General features: G+C 29.1%; 1 protein-coding gene across 2 annotated transcripts in view; it reads left to right on the forward strand.

The window, feature by feature from the left end:
• The window catches only part of LOC148236869 (protein amalgam-like), a 151,678-nt gene that overhangs the window by 81,631 nt on the left and 49,256 nt on the right, over nucleotides 1-20,791 (forward strand). The window contains exon 4 of one of the 2 annotated variants that reach the window (XM_088183257.1): nucleotides 7,757-7,768. The exons of the other annotated variant lie outside the window; for it this stretch is intronic. Within the exon in view, the coding sequence (XP_088039383.1) occupies nucleotides 7,757-7,768 (12 nt within the window). The remainder of the gene's footprint in view (nucleotides 1-7,756; nucleotides 7,769-20,791) is intronic. 2 annotated transcript variants of the gene reach the window in all.

Raw genomic sequence — 20,791 nt, forward strand, 5'->3', positions numbered from 1 at the left:
GTCATATAAAACTAACTTTTCCTGCTTTCTTTTTCTAGGCTTATTGTTATTTTCTTACGAATTTAGCGATGAATATCTTTGTATTTTTTCGTCATACGTTTTCTAAGCTCTACTATAATATAACATAAGTTAAAATATTTCTTCCGTCGTCCATGTTTGTTTTATTTTATTTTTTTAATGGCGGATTTAACAAGCTGTATATCAATTTTTTAATAATATAGATTGTATTAAACTGTATCTGTGAATCTCTTATATATAATTAATAATTATGAGTAAATATTTAAAAATAAATAAATAGTCATTGTGAACATGCCAGGAACTTCCTTTCTGAAACGCAAATTTTCAGAAAATTACATATGTATTATGTGGAATTGCAATTTACCCTCATTTTTAACCTGTTTTATCTATGTAAAATTATCTGCCATTTTTAAAGCGGCTACTTCTCATGCGTTTACCACGTCGGTCGCTCAGGGGCATAAACGGGCGCCTGCGTTTATTAGCGTGAGTTTTCATTTTTCCCCCAAACATTTTTCCATTCCGTTTCCACTGATGAAAAACATAACTAATTATCATATAGATGCGAAACTGCGCCGTTGGCACACCTGGACACTTTCGCCGGAATGTTACACGGCCTGCCCTGTTCTGCAAAAAAGTGTGGCTGGGGGGGAGTAGGAACCATGAATTATTTATTCGCTCATTCTGCGCGAGCGTTTTACACGGCCCGGCCTGTTACGTTACGCACAATGGATTTTTCGCCATTGTGTTGCCAGAGGGGAAAAAATCACCGACCAATATAAGGAGTGAAAATTATTCAATAGGTTATGTGCGAAGGTACATCTTTGTGCGCGTGCGCCTTACCATTAAATATATATTAGACACATGTGTGGCAATGTTATCTATTGTGCGTGTGTCGTTTGTTAAAAAAGGCTTCTATGTCAGTAATAAACTATCGCCGCGCACTGGAAATAAATTCGTACGTGTCTTTATAATAAACGGGAATTTATGACTACAAATTTGTTGCTTAAAACTCGACACTGCTTACTGCTGTTTACATCTATGTATCGATAAGCATATCACTAACGATAGAGATTTGAGTTTAAGTGACGCAATATTACGAAATTATGTCATACTATAAATAAAACAAATTGTAATGTGATGTGTTAAATATATTATTTATATGTAAATATGATATTTCACTTTTTTAAACAAAATTATTCATAAGTTTCAATATCTCTATATTTTTAAAACCAATGTTTCAGTGCGTTTATTTCATCCAAGAAGAGCGTTTCTTTAAGCCAATTAAAATAGCCTTATAAAACTGCATTTGCTCCAAGGATGTTTTAGTTGTTTTAATACCTAATACATTATCCTGATATATTTTTTTACGATTTTTCACGTAAATTTAGTCCTAAAGATTAGCATAATCGACATGAAAAATAATCAATATTCAATATCCTGTTTTCAACATAAATATGAAAGCAAAAATCGAATGTAGAATCTCAATGTCCATTATTCGACTGTTTTATTTGTAATATGGTATGTAATAGTGGTTCTAGTTTAATAGTTTAATAGTTTAAACAGTCTTGTGATTAACTATTTAAATTTATTTATTTGTGATCCCTACAATTTTAACAATATTAGACATCCCTAATCGCAAACCTTCTAAAGCAGGATTTTCTTGACACTCTTTAAAAACTCTTTAAACAAATTCACTAAAATCAACTGTATTTACCAGCATAAGAAATTAATAGCAACACAAATAATGACAACGATTTCCAAATTTACTATGATTTTATTCAAAATTATTAATTTGTGGCAATGACACACAGATGCCCACGTTTGAAAGGATCTTATTCTCAAAACACTCGTTAATTTACTGTTACCAAAATAGTTATCCATCAACAAGGAAACAAGACAATAGCGTAAATGATTGGGACCACACAGCTCTCGTTACGACCAGAAAATCACATAAATAACACGAGTTTTTGTCGTACTTTAAATATTCTCCGTCATTGAAAGAAAACTTCTTTGTTGCGAAACGGTCATGGATATAATAAATCACCAGATCCACAAGATTCCCGTTACAGTATACGACATTGGACAGTGCCCATCTAGCAAATGTTGCTTTCTAAAGATATTTCGCTGTTCTAAGAAACGAGTACATCTATTTACTGGACGCTCGCTGCATAATTGTAATTAGTCAGCAAGTTGAAGAGAGGACAGTCACAAACAGACACTCAGAGAAACCAGCAGACGCCCTCCACCCGCGGGCAACATACTGTCATGTGTGCTTACATCCTTCATACGAATACCTTTGTAGCAGAGAGGGATCATTCTCCACTATACTGTCGCTGCCATGCCACCTACAAGACTTCTGAGGACCTCCCACGGACATCATCCCTGCGCCAGCTTCTCCACTACCGCTCGGAGAAAACATCTCGCCATTTATCATCTGTTGCAATTGTGATATAATCTAATAAAACTTTAACTAGATTCACTTGCGCCTCACTGGGTACGAAATCACACCCTCTTAGAGTTCTCAAACCTTAAAAGTTTTACGTTGTTATTAAAAGTTAAATTTTTATTAATATATTATATATGACAGTAAAATTAATGGTATTAAATATTTATTCTTTTATAATATTTAATTATTTCACAGAAGTTTTGCGTGCTGTTCCATTAGTAAATACCATTATTATTTCAGAATAGTCTAAAATGTATGCTAATTTGGAGTGTTACCAGTCCATTTAGTCGCTATTGGCTCATTGTCAATAATTGGTTTAAAGTTATAAATGTAATAACGCTTATTAGTTATGGTTAAATTACAGAAAAAATAAAATAATAGCAAATGTAAAAAATAATAATTTATCGAAATCGTTGAAATAAAAATATTATTTAGCAGAATCTTTTAATTAAAGGTTTATTTTAAATTCTGTAGTTATTTAATTTTTGGTTGCGATTTTTTTACACTCATCAGGAACTGATTAATATTTTTCTTTAGTTGTTCTAATCTTTATTTCAGTTCTCAATAGTATCTATTCATACGTCTAATGTTTGTTGCCTTATGAGATTTAATAATGATATAATTTTGATGTAATAACATTAGTAATTTTAAACAAATTGTAGACATAAGAACACATTCAAATTTTGACTTTTTTTGAAAAAAATACGACTGTGTTTGCGCATCAACGGAAAAGCTTCTTAAATCGACTTCATAAGAAGCAGATTAAAGCCACTGGTTTTACTGCTTCTAGCCTTGCTCGTCATCTTGTTTTTGAAATGTTGTGTAAGAAATAGAGTGCTAAATGTTGTCTTTTAAGGCTTCCACTAAAAACATTATAAATTTAGTGAATAGTACCATAAAAAGTTATAGCTTTTTTTCTAAAACTATGCTAAATCCACTTTGACAAGATTTAAGTATGCTTTCCACAACCAGAAAATGTACAATTGCTATTTTCATAAAAAAAAAAAAAATATCTTATTATTTCTGGAATATGATCGATATACCATAACAATAAAGTAGCTACGATATAATATATTTTCAATTAGATTTTGTAATAGAAATTTAAATTTGGCATTAAATTCTCTAATAGTAAAAAGGTGTTCAATTCTCAAAGGGAAATTACTTAACTTCGCTGCCAATTTATTAATTTCATTTTTGCGACATGAAATTTTTATTAAGAATCCGAAGAATATCATTTATTGTAAAATATGTACCCAATACAACTATATTGTTATCATTTTAAAATTAATAAATTGCTAATATAAGAACGTATACATAAAATTTTACATTTCAAAGTTATATCTTTCATTAACGGAACATGTATACAGAATAGATGTTTTCATGTTTAGCTAACTAAACGAAATTTCAATGAAGATATTATTAATTAATTTACGTCAAAGCTAAAATATTTGCGCAGTATTAAGCTCAGTCGAGCAGATATTATAATAACGACGTTAAATTATCATATATCAATATACAAATAAAATGTGAGCATCAATCGTATAATACCATAAAACGATAATACGCTTAGGTACGAAATCGCACACTTAAAAACGTTTCACGTTTTATTTTATCAATTTCACAATAGATTAGGTAATTCATAAACGGGCCATTAGAACAAATGGCGTATGCGTTTGACAAAAGAAAATATATTAACGAAACACTTCCGTATAAATGTTTCATAAATGTGGGAAAATCGCGTAATGTCGCGTTAAAAACGTATCTCCAATTCGTTTACGGCTTTCAGACGGACACTTTGCCTCGTTTATAACATATCCGCTTTGGATACTTTATGGAAGTTGAATATAATAAACTATATTGTAATCGAACTGCCGATATTGCAGAAGACAATCGAATTGTGTATCGTAAAAGTTTTATGTAAAAAAAAACATCGAAATGGTGCAATCTTATATTAAGTGAGCGTCTGAAAAGTTTTATTTCAGGAAAACTTCAATTTTAACTGTTCGCGCTAAGTTTTATTTACAAATAATATAGTCTGCTCCTCTGTTTTTTACTACTTAAACAATATATATTATTAGTAAAATGCTGCTTAAAAAAATTAAGAATCTTTAAAATAAAACTGATTATCTATTTACACAAAAAGCTTTTTAGTAATCGTTTACAGTTAGCGTCGAAAAATATTTATTGCATTTAAAATAAGCTAGACTTAACGTGATTTTAATATAAATTTAAAGTCTTTTTTCTCAAAAAAAAAATGTAAAAGGTCTTTGCAATTTTATAAATGTACTATTCAGTTTAACTCTCACGAGATATTTTAATAACGTATTATATTTCATATTATATATGGCACATCTGTACTTAGCATATTAGAATATTATCAGGTTGTGATTTACTTGTACAACTAATTAATTAAAAAAAAGTAATTTCTAAATTTAATTTAACATATTTTTCAGAAACAAAACAGGATAATCAATCCCTTTTGTGCGTTTGTTTGTTTATCGATTTGCTCATGTTTTTTGTATCGTAGCGATTAAGTTAAGTCCCACCCCTTAGCCCTCGGACGTAATTTATTAATAAGCGAGCGCTCTTTTTAAACGAAATCCATTATAAACGAACGTCGAGTCGATGTTTGCCAATTTATAATATTTTACCCAAAAACGGGAAGTAATTTACAAAAGCGTGAGAGAGAGATGTATTTTGTGTCTCCTGTTTCACTAAAATTTCCGCATTGTACTGAACGAAAATAAAATTAAAATCTGTCAAAAGTTGTGATATTGCATTAATTTACTGTATAATAAACGTTGAACTTTGTTGAACTGATTACTAACCTTTTTGTTATTATTTTCTACCGTTGTAATATGACAGGCTTAACAATGTTAAAGAAAGTTCGACGATGTTTGATGATTGAATAACAATTAATAACATGTCAAAATTATTAATATCGAAACAGATGATGTGGTTTATTTGTGTTTAAATACCTCGTATATTGAGAAATATACTCGAGTTTCAATTAGTATATATATATACGTGTATGTTTATTTAAAATGAATATTAAACATTATTAGTCGTGCACAATTTGGTTATGTTTTGAAACACTATAGACTAAAGTTTGACCTAGTTTGAAACTCGTGGTTTTGAGGGCCATCAAAGTTATACTACTCTTTTAATAATGGTGTTGTTTTAAAGCCTCGTTTATTTTAAACATTGCTCATTATCCAATACTATTTTTCATTGTTATAATTTTATGTATTGAAATATCAGTGAAGGCCAGTATGCAAATACGTACATAATATATTGTGGAAATACAATGTTTTCTAGAGGGCAATAACAATAAATCGTTAACATATTTCATTATAATGTTTACATAACGACCGTTAACATTGCCGAAATACTTTCGCAAATGTCAGTTAACTCAGACGCGCTGTTAAATTGACCGAGAGTAAAAATAAAATTAAACTAATAATGAAAAAGTCAAATATTGGTCGAAATTTTCCTTCGCTTCAATTACCCCCTCGTTTAATTTGCATAAATATTCCGCACTCGGAAAATCCACATTTGGAATCCCCATCAAGCCAAAATGTGAAGAAAGGAATAAATTCTTCTATAAATATTTGACGAAGGAAATACACGAATGGCATTCGGGATAATATTCGAGTCGTTTAACGAGTTAATAAAAAAATATTACAATCAACTATAGTAGCTAACGATTAAACCACAAGTTAAAAATACAGGTTTATAAAAAGGATTAAAATGAATATTTGTAGCCTAATAAAAGTCGAAAGAGTATTACATACTAAGCTTACACGAAAGTAGATAAAAACCATTATTTTTTCATTCGCTTTTTACGCGGAGAATATTTTCTGCTGCATATTGAAGACATTTTATCATAGTGCTAAACACAACAAAACTTTGAACTTTAAGCTTCCGGCTAAAGATTAAAGTAACTTTGAACCAAAACGAACTTTAAACGTAATTCGATATCTGACCTCTCATAACTTCAAACTTTCATCAATCGTTATAATTTAGTGAATAATCTTCTGCCTTTTTTTTAGATTATCTCTTAACATTATCATAATTATTGTTATAAATTTCGGGAACTTTGTATAAATATTGTATAATATTAAAATTAATTAAAACCATTAAATTCTAAATATCAGATTTTACAATTACAATAAACAAATATTATTTAATTACTCCATGTCAGATTGCTATTAAATAAATAAAATAGATGAAGCTATTACTGTCGTATCATGATAGTTAATGGTTGTCGTTTAGAGTTATGTACATGACGTGCGTTGTGTAATATCTCGATCATAAATGAATATTATAATATATTCTACATGATATGATACAATCAATTATTTGTTCATTTTGAATATTGAAGGTCTTAATAAATGTTCTTATAATGGCATTGCGAGTCATCGAAGTAATCCACTTTAACCTTTAAATATTTAAATAAATTTCTGAATACGATTTAATGAAAACTGGCGATGTATATCCAAATTATAAATCGCTTTCAAAGATTACGCCAAACGATTATGCGATAACGTTACATAATAATCAAAATAGATGTTAACAATTTTAATAACGAGCTCGGCTCGTGGTCGAAAGCTGTATAAATTTTGGCGGCTCGTGCATAATGGATATTGGGGCCGAAAAACCCGATCCCAAAATTTCTCAGGTAGATGGAGAAGAAGGTGTTTAACAAGAGTTTCACATAATTCGAACTGGAAGAGAAAACTTGAGAGGATTCTGCAATTTCCCGCTGAGACGCGACTGAAAGTGGCCAAACTAAGGCGAACTAAGAAGGATCGTATTTTGATCTCGATATATATATGCATACATATAAAAAGTACATAAAAATATATTTAAATATTCATGTATGTATACAATTAAAAATGTTTTTTTACTCATTGAAGCCTTTTTTATCGATTTATTATTTTAAGGTACTAATTATATGAGATACAGTAGCTGTTTTAAATTAAAGTTACACTATTGCAAATAAATAATTTCAACTAATGTTACATACTTACATATATTAAGTCGATAAACTTTATTTTAAAATAAATACTTTTAGGTATGAATTTAACCTTTAAAATGTCTAAAAATCAAAAAACATACATATATTAATATTTATTTATTATATTACATTAATTAAAATAATAAGCACTTAGATAAACTAATTCTTAAATAATCCAGCATTATTCGTTTAGGGTGTAATACCTATTTTAAGGTTTTATTCAAATTAGTACATTTTTTCTTTGGCTTATTTTACTGCTTTATTTTTTATAGCTGGAACCACATGTAAGTAGAGAAATTTTAATAAATATATGTATATAATTAGTTTAATTTAATATACAATTATTGCTTTTTGTTTTATGTTAAGTTTGTGCCCATATGTTGAGAATCGTGAATTATAAACTTTCGGGTTTTAGGACGCTTGGTGGAATTGTCTTGTTTTTTATTTATTGCATAAATTAAATTATGTAAATTCATCAATATATGTACATATATATATATTTAAATACAGAAGTCAGTTTCGAGCAAATCGTAGTAGTGTAGCAGGTCTTTGATTTAGTAGTCTGGAGTAGAGCTCTTCATGTGCTGATGTCTGGTAGCTGTTCAAAGTCCTTGATGTGATTATGTCTGAGCGCTTTTGGAATTTTAAGTCGTTAAGGGAAAGTTCTTGATGTGCTTATGTATGAGTGTACGCGACAACAATGATGCTTGCAGCTTTCGCAAATGGTGTATGGGTTTATTTTACCAAAATAGATTCCCTTTTCCTACGTCTATGAACAGGAAAAAACCGCACATGTATTTTTATCTTCTTAGCTAAAGCGATCCTTAATAACGCGTTGAAATAAAAGCATTAGTTTTTGATTCAAGCGTTACTATAGTATAAAAGTCAAGACATTAAATGCACGCTAATTGGGTAAAAAATGTTTTTTATTAAAAAAAAAGCTACGTTGCAATCTAGATTTCTTTTCTGCGTCTTTGTCTGTGGCGATTTATATTTCTGAATTATCTTACACTATTTATTAAATATGATTTTTGTCGAAAACGAATTCTTAAAACCTTTGTTTAATTAACAAATGTAAAATTACTTATAAAGCAAAATATTTTACTTAAATATTTAAAATATGTACACTTGGTTTACATGTCTTATTATAAGAATATCTCTATAAATTGTGCTATTTAAGGTCTGTTGGTCGGTGGATGAAAACATTTTTCTTAGGAAGACGCAGATTTCTGGCTGATCATTTAAGAAGGGTCTTATTCCGTGGAGGTAGCTCTATAGGCTGCGGTCTTGGTAGATGGTGCCATTAGGGAACGCTTTTTTGAAAGATGTCATAAATGTGGTCGTATACTCTTGACTGATCCTTTACTGTGAACACTTGTACTATAAATGCAGCATGGAGGTTGGGGTCTTAACCGAGAAAATTCAAAATATTGGCATAGAGCCAATGAGGCGGTCTTCAATGGGGCGGGCGGCCAAGGACAAAAACTCGCTGCAGTGTTGGCCAGGAAACGTATTTTTCTTGTTAGAAAAACGATTGTCTCAACACTAATATAAATAAAAGTTTTATATAAAATACCAATTTATTATTTATTAAAAATAAATATGTATAATATACAAAATATATTTTTGTTAATTTACATGTGAGTGTTTCGCCTTGAAAAGTACATTGTATTATTACATTATGAAGACTGAGTCCCATTTTTAATTTATCTTACTGTAAAGTGTATACAATTAAGAAGGAAATATATTTTATTTTGTGTGTTTATGTGTGAAATAATCGAACGGGAATTGAACCTTTTTTGCCGCAAGTGTTCACTGACGTTTCCATTAGAGCAAATTTTCTCCTTAACGATGTGATTCAAGCAAATTTGCAGTTACTACAGCGAATCGCTTAATCCTCGAGGAAAAAGATATTCATTGAATTAATGTTGCTTATAGTACCCGATTCGCCTTATAAGGTTTTAACGAAACCGCAGACTAGCACAAACTTATTTTATACAGGGTGAAAATCGCATAGATATAAATAATAAAAAGCCCAAAATCATAAAATAAACTACGAATTCCGTATTTCTCGTATATAAATAATAACACCAAAAAATACTCACAAAGTGCGAGATGTATAATAGTTTTGAACTCGGCTGACGGGCGCACTATATTTGCTTTTTTTTCAAGCTTCGAAAACGTAATAACTATCATACTTTTGGGTCTAAATTATGATACTTTACAAACTCACTACACCAGTAAACTACACAAGGCGCACACAACCCCAAAATTATGTTTTATTCAACGAATCTACACGAAGAGCCCATTATGCCGCATCATGTAAAATCGTAACTTCGTAAAATTACAAGCGAAGGAATTATTTATGTATTCGGAACTTGGTTTTTTTATTTTATTTAAAAAAAGTATGAGTGGCATACGAGAATTTTAAAGTATGTAATCAGTACTAAGAGTTAATTTTTAATGTCCAATTAAATCTTACGTTTCGGAAATTGATTCAAACCATATCGGTATTAATATATAATAATAGAGGTTAGTGAGTGATCGTGGCAGTTACGTTTGACCCTGTCAATTCTGACGGGGGTCTCTTCATGTTTGACGTTTTATAAGGTCATCCTCTGGGATCCTATAATTTTTTAACGTAACATTGGAAGCCTTTCAAATACACATCATAATTGACGGGTAATAAACGCGTTCGTGTTTAACATGAGAGTATATTTTTTTTGAAGGACTAAAGAAATAAAATACGTTTCTATCTAATAGTACTTGAGGGATTAAACGGTTAATAAAAATAGATGCACATGGATATTTTTTACAATTCCAATACCAACTCTCGTTAAATTTTCCTCTTGTAAATGGAGAATTTATTGTTTTGTAAATGTCAAGACTGGATAGTTTTGCACGTAACACATTGGGTGGTAGTTTTACTTCCAATCAAAGTATAGTGCAATCCACTGTCAGTATATACATATGTTACAAAGACTAGCATTATTTATAGTCAATTTAATACCAATATGTTTATTTTTATTTAATTGTTCATTACAATAAATGTTAAAATTATTATCCATGATTCAGTATCCTATTAAAAGGATAGTGCTTATAAATAAATATGTTTCTAAGAAACAAAATTAATCAAAACAATAACTTTCTATGTCAATTTAAACTAAAAAAATGTCAATTTTAAGACAATACAATTTTTTGCATTGTGTTCAAACTTGCCATAGAAAATTTTTGCTTAACACTGCAACTATAGATGGCATATATGTTAATATTATTTTTATAAATAATTAAATATTTGTCCTTAACAATCAATTTACGAAAAATCAGCGAATAGTATATAAAAGTATTACAAATTTACCGACTTTTTCATTTATTACCCAAAAAATATATTTATAAAACCCAATTAATCTATAAATATTGATTGAACATTTTATTTATATTTATATATTATCTGTATAATACAAGTAAATCTATATAAAATTTGGTTATTATCTTATTTAACTTATGTATACATATTTACATATTTAATCGATAAATGCATAGTAAAATATTTAATACATATATTAACTTAAATTTACATTTATAAAAATATGTATTATTACACTTGCAACTAATGCGTGTTTTTTATATAAATTATTGTATTTTACAAAAAAAAATTTAAATTCCTAAAGGTGAATAACTGTAAATAATTTATTACTAATAAGCAAGGTCTGCACCATGATTAACTCTTAGCAAATTTAGTCTAGAAACTAATTGCTTGTTGGAAACTTTGAACTTTGGAAACTAATACATAATGGAGACACGATAGGTTGGTTTTTGAATGTACGGTATTTAAATTTTAAGTAAAACCAAGTACATTTGGTGCAATAAATTTTAATAAATATATTACTTATATTTATAACATATTTTTTCATCGTAAATGTTTATAGCTGAAAACAAAATTAGTAAGAAAAAGAGTTAAATCATGTTGTACCGCACCTGACCCTAACCACGCCATCGAGATTTATTATTGGCAATAAGCAATTAAATACTTTGCAATGAATATTTGAGTTAATAAATAAGTTTTGACACTGATATTGTAAGACTAATATTTAAAGTTTATCTTGTACAGCTCAATTATAAAAACAGCTAACAAAACCAAATATTAAAAAACCGTATTATATTTATTTTGTATATTTAGTTACAAGAAAATAAAAGTGTTCCAGCTCTGACATAAAATTTGTAGTAAAGTATTTATATATATTTTTCTAGAAGCGTTGAGATATAATTCATTGCATTTCTGGCTCAGTGTCTACTCAATAAGGCATTTTTTAAATTATTAGGAGGTGGTATCAGCGCAGCGACAACTTTTAGCTGTGAGCTTTAAAGTGCCCTAGAGAGTCGCGATCCCGTTCCTAAGTCTTGCCCATCGCGACCATGACGTCAGCGCTTAAGAACGCTCCTCTTGCACGAGGCATCTAGCTTCTCAACAATCTTGCCAAAACACACGTTTTCATTAATTGCAATGAGCTGAAAAAAAGATATGTGAAATGGTATTCGTCTATTTTATGGTTTACTTAATTTGTTTTTATTATTCAACTATATATTAGTATAATATTTTCCATAATATTTTGTCCATAATAGTAGATTTGTAATAATAAGTAAATCCATCACATTGCGTTATTTATTGCCATGTCGAAGGCAAAGCAAATTGTTTATTTTAGCTTCTACGATATGTATTAAATTCTTCTTGAAAAAAATCGCAATTAAACAAAATTACCATATTGCAACTGACGTAATCTTTTTAATTTTTTTAACCTTTTATTGTAGAAATTAGATCAATTAATTTGTCTGAATCTTTCAGCAAATCTGTACAAACTAATTGCACTGCGACTGCGGTGCTCCCTACGATCGCATATATAACTAATAAATTTCTATAGAAACTTTTAGCTTAATTTAACAGTTTTAAATTAGACTGACATCAGCCTAATTACAAGCTACCAATTACCTTTGTTATCTGCTTGAATGTGAACTAATTTTATGCAGATTAGTGTTTGAATATTACTCATACCAACTCAGAAAACGACAGAGACATAAAATTTTAATATTTTATTGGAAAATTTATAATTGTTTTAATACATATATTTAAAACGATATAGTTACACAGTAACCATGGTATATCATACAGCAATTAGTAGGTACATACACTGTTTTTATTATTCTATCTTTAGATGTCAATAATTTAAATATTATTTTTAAACAAGCAAAAATAACACAATATAATATTATTTGCTTTTACTTCTAGATTGCAATTAAATATAACTGTCAAAAATTTAACATAGACGTACACTAGCATTTGCACAAAAACTGTCAAAGGCAAAATTGAAGTAATTTGCGGCTGTGGGTGCCAATGTAAAAAAACGACGGCACTCGTGTGTACGAGTCGAATTTTGGCCGACGGGAGAGAGACTAGAGAGCGGCGATAGCGAATAACGGCCGAACCGACAAAAAATAATCGAATCGAACCCAAAAAGACAAATCGAACCGGATTCAAATGAGCGGTTAATTTCACGCGACACTTTAATTTGGATCAAATCGTCCGTGTGGCCTTTATTATTGGTTTTTTTCGTCCTATATACAAACACATTATGTATTTATTTATTTAATATGTGAATCTGCGAGCCAGCCCTGCCCCGACAACATCAATCATCCATGTGATTTTCGAAACATCGCATTTCGCAGTTGTTTCCGCTTGAAACGGGGTTTTTATTAAAAAAATATGTATGTATTTTTTTAGGCGCTTTAAAGCGATTTGTTGCCAAAATTAACTCTTCGTCCTTTGAACGATTTTATCGTTTTCAATTTTGCCGAAAACGCGCCGATTTGGGTTGACTTTTATTGGATAGAAATTTTAGTATGGCGTGGTTAAATTTTTGGAAGGGTATTGTTTGAATTTTGATGAGGAAAAAAGCTTTGAATTAAAGTATTTTTTATACATTTAAATAAATATCCTATATATTTTTTTGATAATAGATTCAACTAAGCTTTATTAGTTTAGTCTCCATTGTGTTTATCCCAGAGCGTATGGAAACCGCTTCATCGGTCACAATAGTATTATTTCCTCTCATCGTCTCTTTGAGGAGTCCAAAGATGTTGTTACCTGAAGCGAAACATCAAATTGTTTGGAATCAATGGGATTCTGGAAATAAACACATTCTTGCCTTTAAAGGTATCAGTCAGGATTGCTACCTCAATTACATAGGTGTTTAAGGCCTTCGCAATTAACCGCGTTCCGTTGCATAGATTTAGTGAGACGAAATTTCTCAAGAGCATAATAAAACAAGCTTGTGCTATAATAATCCACATGGATTTAATATTAAATATCAATAACAATCATCTTTGTCTATTATCTTATGAATTTATTGAAATATAAGTGATGCAACTAGCATTTCTTTAATCGAGATATTGATTTCATCGGCGTTTACATTGATTGTTTTTATATAAATAACATAGGCAAAACGAAAAATATTTTGTTTAAAAGGTCCTTTGCTTAATCTATACAAAATATATTTCTTTAAAGACTCCCTTTCAATATATCGCAATTCATTAAAAATATTACATTTAAAATATCAATTGCTAATAATAATTATAAACTCAAGCTACATACTTAATTGTTAGGTATAAATATTAAAAATCGCATCCACTTATTTTGCCTCAAATTCTTCTAATTTGTAATGAATTTGAATTTATTAATTACATATCTAATATATCTCTACAAAAATATAGAGTGGTATTAAATTTCAGACGTCTAGATACATACTGTTATCTAAAATTAATATCAGACATGCCACAGTATTTACTTTTAATTAATATGTCAATAAACATAGTACATAATAATGTATAGTAAATATTTATCTATATATTACGTGTATTAAATTAAGTATAAATGTTTGCTAACAGTATTTCTAAATATGAATATCAGTGTTGACTTGTATCTTAATTGTAAATTAACTTATTTACACTAATGTAGATGTACATGCTTGAAAATGAATCTAATTTTACTAGACGTGTATATAGAAACCAAAATAGAAAACAATTCAGAAAACAACTAGTAGTGTGTATATATTTGTATGTTCTGTGAATGAAAACAATCAACCTCCGTAAATGAATGGATTAACACGTAATCAATGCTGACTTTATGTTGTAACTTATTTTGGGATTTGTACATAATACGTACATATGGTCCCAAAATAAGTTACTACACATACAAGTTTTAACTCTTTGCTAAATTATCATTCATTTTTTTGGAGAGGATCAAACTTAAAAACGGAAGAAAAATAGCTTAAGCTATCTCTTATGTCACACGTAGGAATTGCAATAATACCGGTATTACCGAGAGAGAAAACAGTAAATTAATACCAGTATAACCGGAAAAATTTCTTACAAAGCTATGGAATAAGACTTAAAAACATATCAATAGCTTAAAGTGTAAAATTGATAACTTTATATTTGATAACTTTACAGAAGAAACAAAAAACTAAATAGACAACTTGAAAATAGGAAAATAAAATAATATCTCAAGTTTTAGAGATAGCAATTTTTTGAGCATGTGTATTTCGATTAAAGGTACAAGATTTTCACAAAAATAATAGCTTAAGCCTAATTTACACTTTAAGCCATCGATGTGTATGTTTTAGGATAGTATATTTCTGCTAGGTTTTTAAAACATTAGTGTAGTTTAATAAATTAATTTGCAAAAAATTCAAAACGTATTTGTAATGCTTAGAAATTTACTCATGAATGAAAAGTTGTTGCTAATACATACGATATTTACTAGATCTTAAATTTCTATACCTAATTTCTATATTAAATTTGTATACAGCAGATTCCGTGAAATTTATTAAATTTTGAAAGAAATATAATGCTTTCAAAAATCAGTTTAAATTGCAACTTTCCAAAAACCTTATATCAGTTAATAAGTTTTTACCTTTAACTATTAAATAGTGTATTTTTTAAATTAATGTCCCTAGTACTTATTTTCTACAGTGTTATGTTATAGAATTAATGTGTAGCTAATTACTTATATTCATAATATTTTTAAATATTGACTTGACTAAAATATTTTTAGTTAACCTAGTTTAAAAATTTTTCATTTTACGATAAAAACTTTATAGCTTAGTTGAAATTTCCATATTAAACAACGACGTTAAAACTTTATTTTAAAATATTCACATGTGCTCAACACCATAAAATCTTCTTGTATCTTAACTTTTAACATCCCTTTAATAAACCGCAATACAACACACAGCGTCATATCCAAAAGTGCTTGTTATTAACTAAGCAAAAACGGGTTTTTGTACAATATCAAAAGTTACCTAGCTATATTTTTTTGTCATGGTATGACGATAATATTTCAGTTCAAGCTCACGAGCCATTTTTAGACAATGAGAAATTGTTGGATGTAAGGGTAGAAAAAAATGTAGAAACACTAGTTATTTATCACGTTCACTCAGTTTCATATATCTCGTACGAGTAAGTCGCGTGATCGGGTGAAAATAAAGTAAAAACGGCAACAAAAAGACTATACTATAAGGTTGTCTTCGTGTTTTGTGCCGAGCTACGTTTTATGGCACAAAAATAGCCCTAATGTAAGGTTGATTTTAAATTAAAATGTACTTTATGAGGCACGTCATTCGGTCGTAAATTAAATTAATATTTTATCAATAATGGTATGCTTTTACTCGTATTATAAATGTTAATTAAATTTATCGGGATTTGCTTGTTTAGATTTTAATCTGTAGAAAATTATGTGGAAATTGTATATGACGTTACAATGTAATAATTTAATACGACATATAATTATTTAATAGATTTTCCTCATATATAATTAAATTTATAAAGATCAGATGATTTGATTTATTTGGTTAGCAAATTTCAAAAGCTGCGTGATTCAGATTTATATAAGACTTGATTATCTGTTTCTAAATAACTGATAAATAATTAAATGAGATGTAATTAGTAATATATTTTATAAAGCTTATTATACAAATTTTAGTATCGAAAATATGAATTTTCTTCTGCGATTTTTTATACCTAAATCTGAAAGTCATAGTGAATATTTTTTACAAATATGCTGTGATTCACTACTAAATGCCTCTATTTATATATAATATAAAGCTTATGTATTTTAGTAGTTACGTTTATTTTAATCATGAAATCACGAAGGTTAAAAAAATTAATTTAAATTGTAAAGTATAAAATTTACTTGAAATAAAATAAAATAATATTTACAATACGCATGTATCTAATAATTGAATAAATAAATCGCAGTTGATTTATCATTAATAAATGATTATTTAATAATTAAATGTATACTAAAGTTTATTTAATATTTTTTATTTGTATTTATATTAATAAATAAATTTATTTGATATATAATTATGTTTTAAATGAAATAAATATTTATTTAGTATATTAAAGCCTTTAAAATGTAAGACTGTACAATAATAAATCTAAAAATTCCCTCAGTTATTTCTCTCTTTCTAAAAGTTTGCATTTACATGGTTATCAGTAATAATGAAAAAAAATTCGCATAACCAGGTAAAATTCTGTTTAGGCTATTAAAATTGGCCAAGATTCTTGAAAATTGTTCATACATAATCTAAGAGCAACTTTATCTTTACGATTCATACTTATCTTTAACAAACACGTTAGTTGCAAAATAACGGTCATATTTGCTTGCAGTCTTACTTTTAACGCATAATTTTAATCATATATTTATATTTGGTATTTTTATCGGTACAATAGTTATTTAAATACTATTAATCGAGAAAATCGATTTCTCGGTTGAAAACAATCTTTTAGACATTCTTGACCGCATTTTTCAAGAAAAAATGGTCAAGGGCTGCATATAGAATTTATTATTAATTTTCTACAGTGTATCCCATATTACTAATGAGTCGATTACAACTTTACTTTTTACAACAAAAAAATTATTCTTAATGTGAACACTAAGCTTGTTTTTTCAATATTAGCGCATTAAATTATTGTTTAATAATGGAAATCGCTATGCAAAGATTATTTTAAGGTTGGTGCTGCAATATATTTGTTTTAATATTAAGCTTTGTATGCTTCATACGGAAAAAATAAACGAACTCTTCATAAGAGAGTTCATAAATTAATCGTCAGTAAACGGATTACTTATTTTAGAAATTAAATTGTCTACCTTATAAATTGCTTTGAGGAATGAGAATTTTTTGAAATAGTTTTTGTGTAAGATTTTTATTTTTTGTATACAGCACTTAACTTTCATTGAACTGCAAAAATTGCTTTATTTTCCAACAGAAAATAGTCGTCAGTCATACTTTCGTGAAACGCTCTATTGTCATATATTATGCCTTTTTATTTCACCAGTTTATTAGGAGGTAATGTATGAAGAAAATGTACCATTGCTAAGATAGTGGACGAATCTGAACCCCCGTAGATTACAACAGTAAAATCTTACAATTAATGTTGGTAGTACTATTATATCATATTTAAGGGCGAGAATGTGTTTATTTGCTGAATCTCATTGATTCCTAACGAGTTCCCATTTCGCTTCAAGCGGTTATAATTCCCAGTTCGCTTTGCCTATCCCTTAACACTAAAATAGCAACAAGGATAGTCGCTCAATGTGACAGAAATTCTCTTGAGATATTAATGCTTTTCTCAATTATATTTCACTGTCAGATAAAAATGTTTTGAAGAATACCATGTTAATGGATACAAAGTACGAAAGCTAGTTTTAATTTAATTAAAAATAATATTACAAAGAACGTATCATTAATACTCAATATCATTTGTAACAAATGTTTAATATTATCTACAGTTGTAATACAAACGTGTAATTGAAACGTTTTATATGTTCCATTTCATTCGCATTAATCACATACACGCTGAGAGAGAAAAAATGTGGCGATCGCGTGCCTTCGACGATTAAGCGAACTTCCAAACGCGAATTTTGGGATATATATGGCTATTTGGGTAGTAGTAAATGGTAGGTTATATTGGTAGTGGTGGAAAATCGCAAATGAATAAAATTCAGCGATAGGTCAGTAATGTTATCGTTGAATCTCTGACTATCCGTTTGTTTTCACATAGCGGCGTTTTTTACGTTCAGATCCGGAATGGGAGTGAAAAAATATTTCACTGTGTACCGGCGCAATAAATACGATACCTGATATTCGTTTGAATAATTCAAATCCCTTTTTTAGGGTTATTAAATTTTAATTTAGAAACAGCGGCGTATAACGAACTGAAATTCAATTTGGTATATATAAACAAATTGGATCATGTTATAGAATTATTATTGAATTTTTAGATATGTATGTGTATAAGTAAATGAAACAAAAATCTGGGTCAAAATTATTACGCGAACGCTTGTGTAATTCATATTTTCAAAACAAGTGTGTTTATTACTACCCCATTGCGACGAGATTCAGCTTTTAAGTCTTGTGTCCCAGATACGCATTTTCAAGCACAATGTAGACTTTCTCACTCTTCATACCTCAATCTTAAGTCCGTTAAGGTCTGATAAACATCTTTCAAGGAATAACGACTTCTTCTCAAGGAATTTAATAACAATGCGTTGTAAAATTTATTCTTGGAATTATGCATTGTGGTGCTCACAAGGAAAGCACGATTTACATGTATTATATAATACCACAATATTATGGGTTAAATACATGAAAATATAATTCTTAAGATATGATTTTAATCACTTTAGAATATTTATTTATATAATATAAGGCGTTCAGAGCACAAAGGGTGAACTCGACATCTGACCAAAAAGAAAATTTTCGTGAAATTTAATCCCCACCTCCTAGAGATTATAGCTATATTTTTATATTGCTGAGATTGCCCCTATTTTATAAGAAATTCACGAATTTATAAATTCATCTGCTAATTTTTTGGCGTTCTGGTAACGGGCACAAAGGGCGAACTCGACAATATAATATCTATCTCTCTCGTACCTACTCAGTAGTTACGAAAGAAATAAATAGCTGTCGACTTCGCCCATACATAAAAAATTTAATCTCGTTTTCCTCGAAATGGTCATTTGTCGAGTTCGCCCTTTGTGCTTTGAACGCCTCAATTATTATAATAATAACATCCTAAAGGGTTTCTCTTATCTTACTATATACATAAATATAAGGTTTAAGAATTATATAAAATATATATTATAATATTAAATTGAACAGGTATTACACGACACAAGAATTTGTTATAGTTTTTACGTGAAACAATTTTTCAGGCAATAAATATTTGACACAGTTACAAAGAGTATACGTAAATTAGAAATATTTTTCCTGAATAGCATAAATTCGTTATTTAGAATAAATATTTTCTTATTTTTTGCTTTTAACTTCGTATCACGCACGTATGCGTGCAGTGACATCAAACTGTGATTACTTGTATCTCTTGATATATGCGTATAGAATAATCAACAAAGACATTCCAAAATTATAAAATAAAACATCAGGATATAGGCAATTTTAATATCAAAGCTTAAATAAAAAAAATATTTTTAAAATACCCCACAAATTTAAGGATATTTTCGGATTTGCTATATTTGATTATTTATGAAAAAAAATACTCATTAAATTGTCGGCTATGGACATTTCCAAGCAGCCGGGTGTGGGAAGTTACGTAGTAACTTGGCGAGTGTTGGTTTTTACGTGCTCCAGCGTTTCAGATCTGTCGGCGTAGACACAGCATAACCCCACAAAAATATTACGGCGTTAAATAACATGATCTTGGAAGCCAGTTGACGTTACCAAAACGTGAAATAGTGCGATTTGAGAACTTTTCACGCAAAAAATTCAACGTTGCAAGTTGTGCCGTCATGATTGTCATTGATTTCGTGCAAAAAATAATAATTTATCATTTGCCTATTACGCTCATCATTAGCTGTTATATTCCGATCTTCATAGTTTTCAAAAAAGTGACGCCGCCTGACCACAATGCGCACTAAGCAGGCACTTTTGGACATGTAATGGTCTATTGTGAATCACGTGAGGATTTTCTCCGCCCGATCATTTTACTTATTAACATACCAAGAGCTATGGAAATGTGCCTCATCAAAGAAGAAGGTTGTCTTTGAAAAATCAACATCAAAAATACCTAATCAACGAAAGTTCTTAGCTGTCCAAGATCTCTATGCTTCAGTTTTAGTATTATCTAATTTTTATACTTTTCCTTTTACATATCCATCGGTGAATTCATATTAATTATCTTCTTCCGAGCATAATTCTGAAGGTTGAATTGAATTTTGGAAAGTACTCAGAAAC

Source organism: Plectrocnemia conspersa, unplaced genomic scaffold (assembly GCF_051122295.1).
Source record: "Plectrocnemia conspersa isolate PC_06_02 unplaced genomic scaffold, ASM5112229v1 ptg000003l, whole genome shotgun sequence".
In the NCBI taxonomy this organism is placed as follows: Eukaryota; Metazoa; Arthropoda; class Insecta; order Trichoptera; family Polycentropodidae; genus Plectrocnemia; species Plectrocnemia conspersa.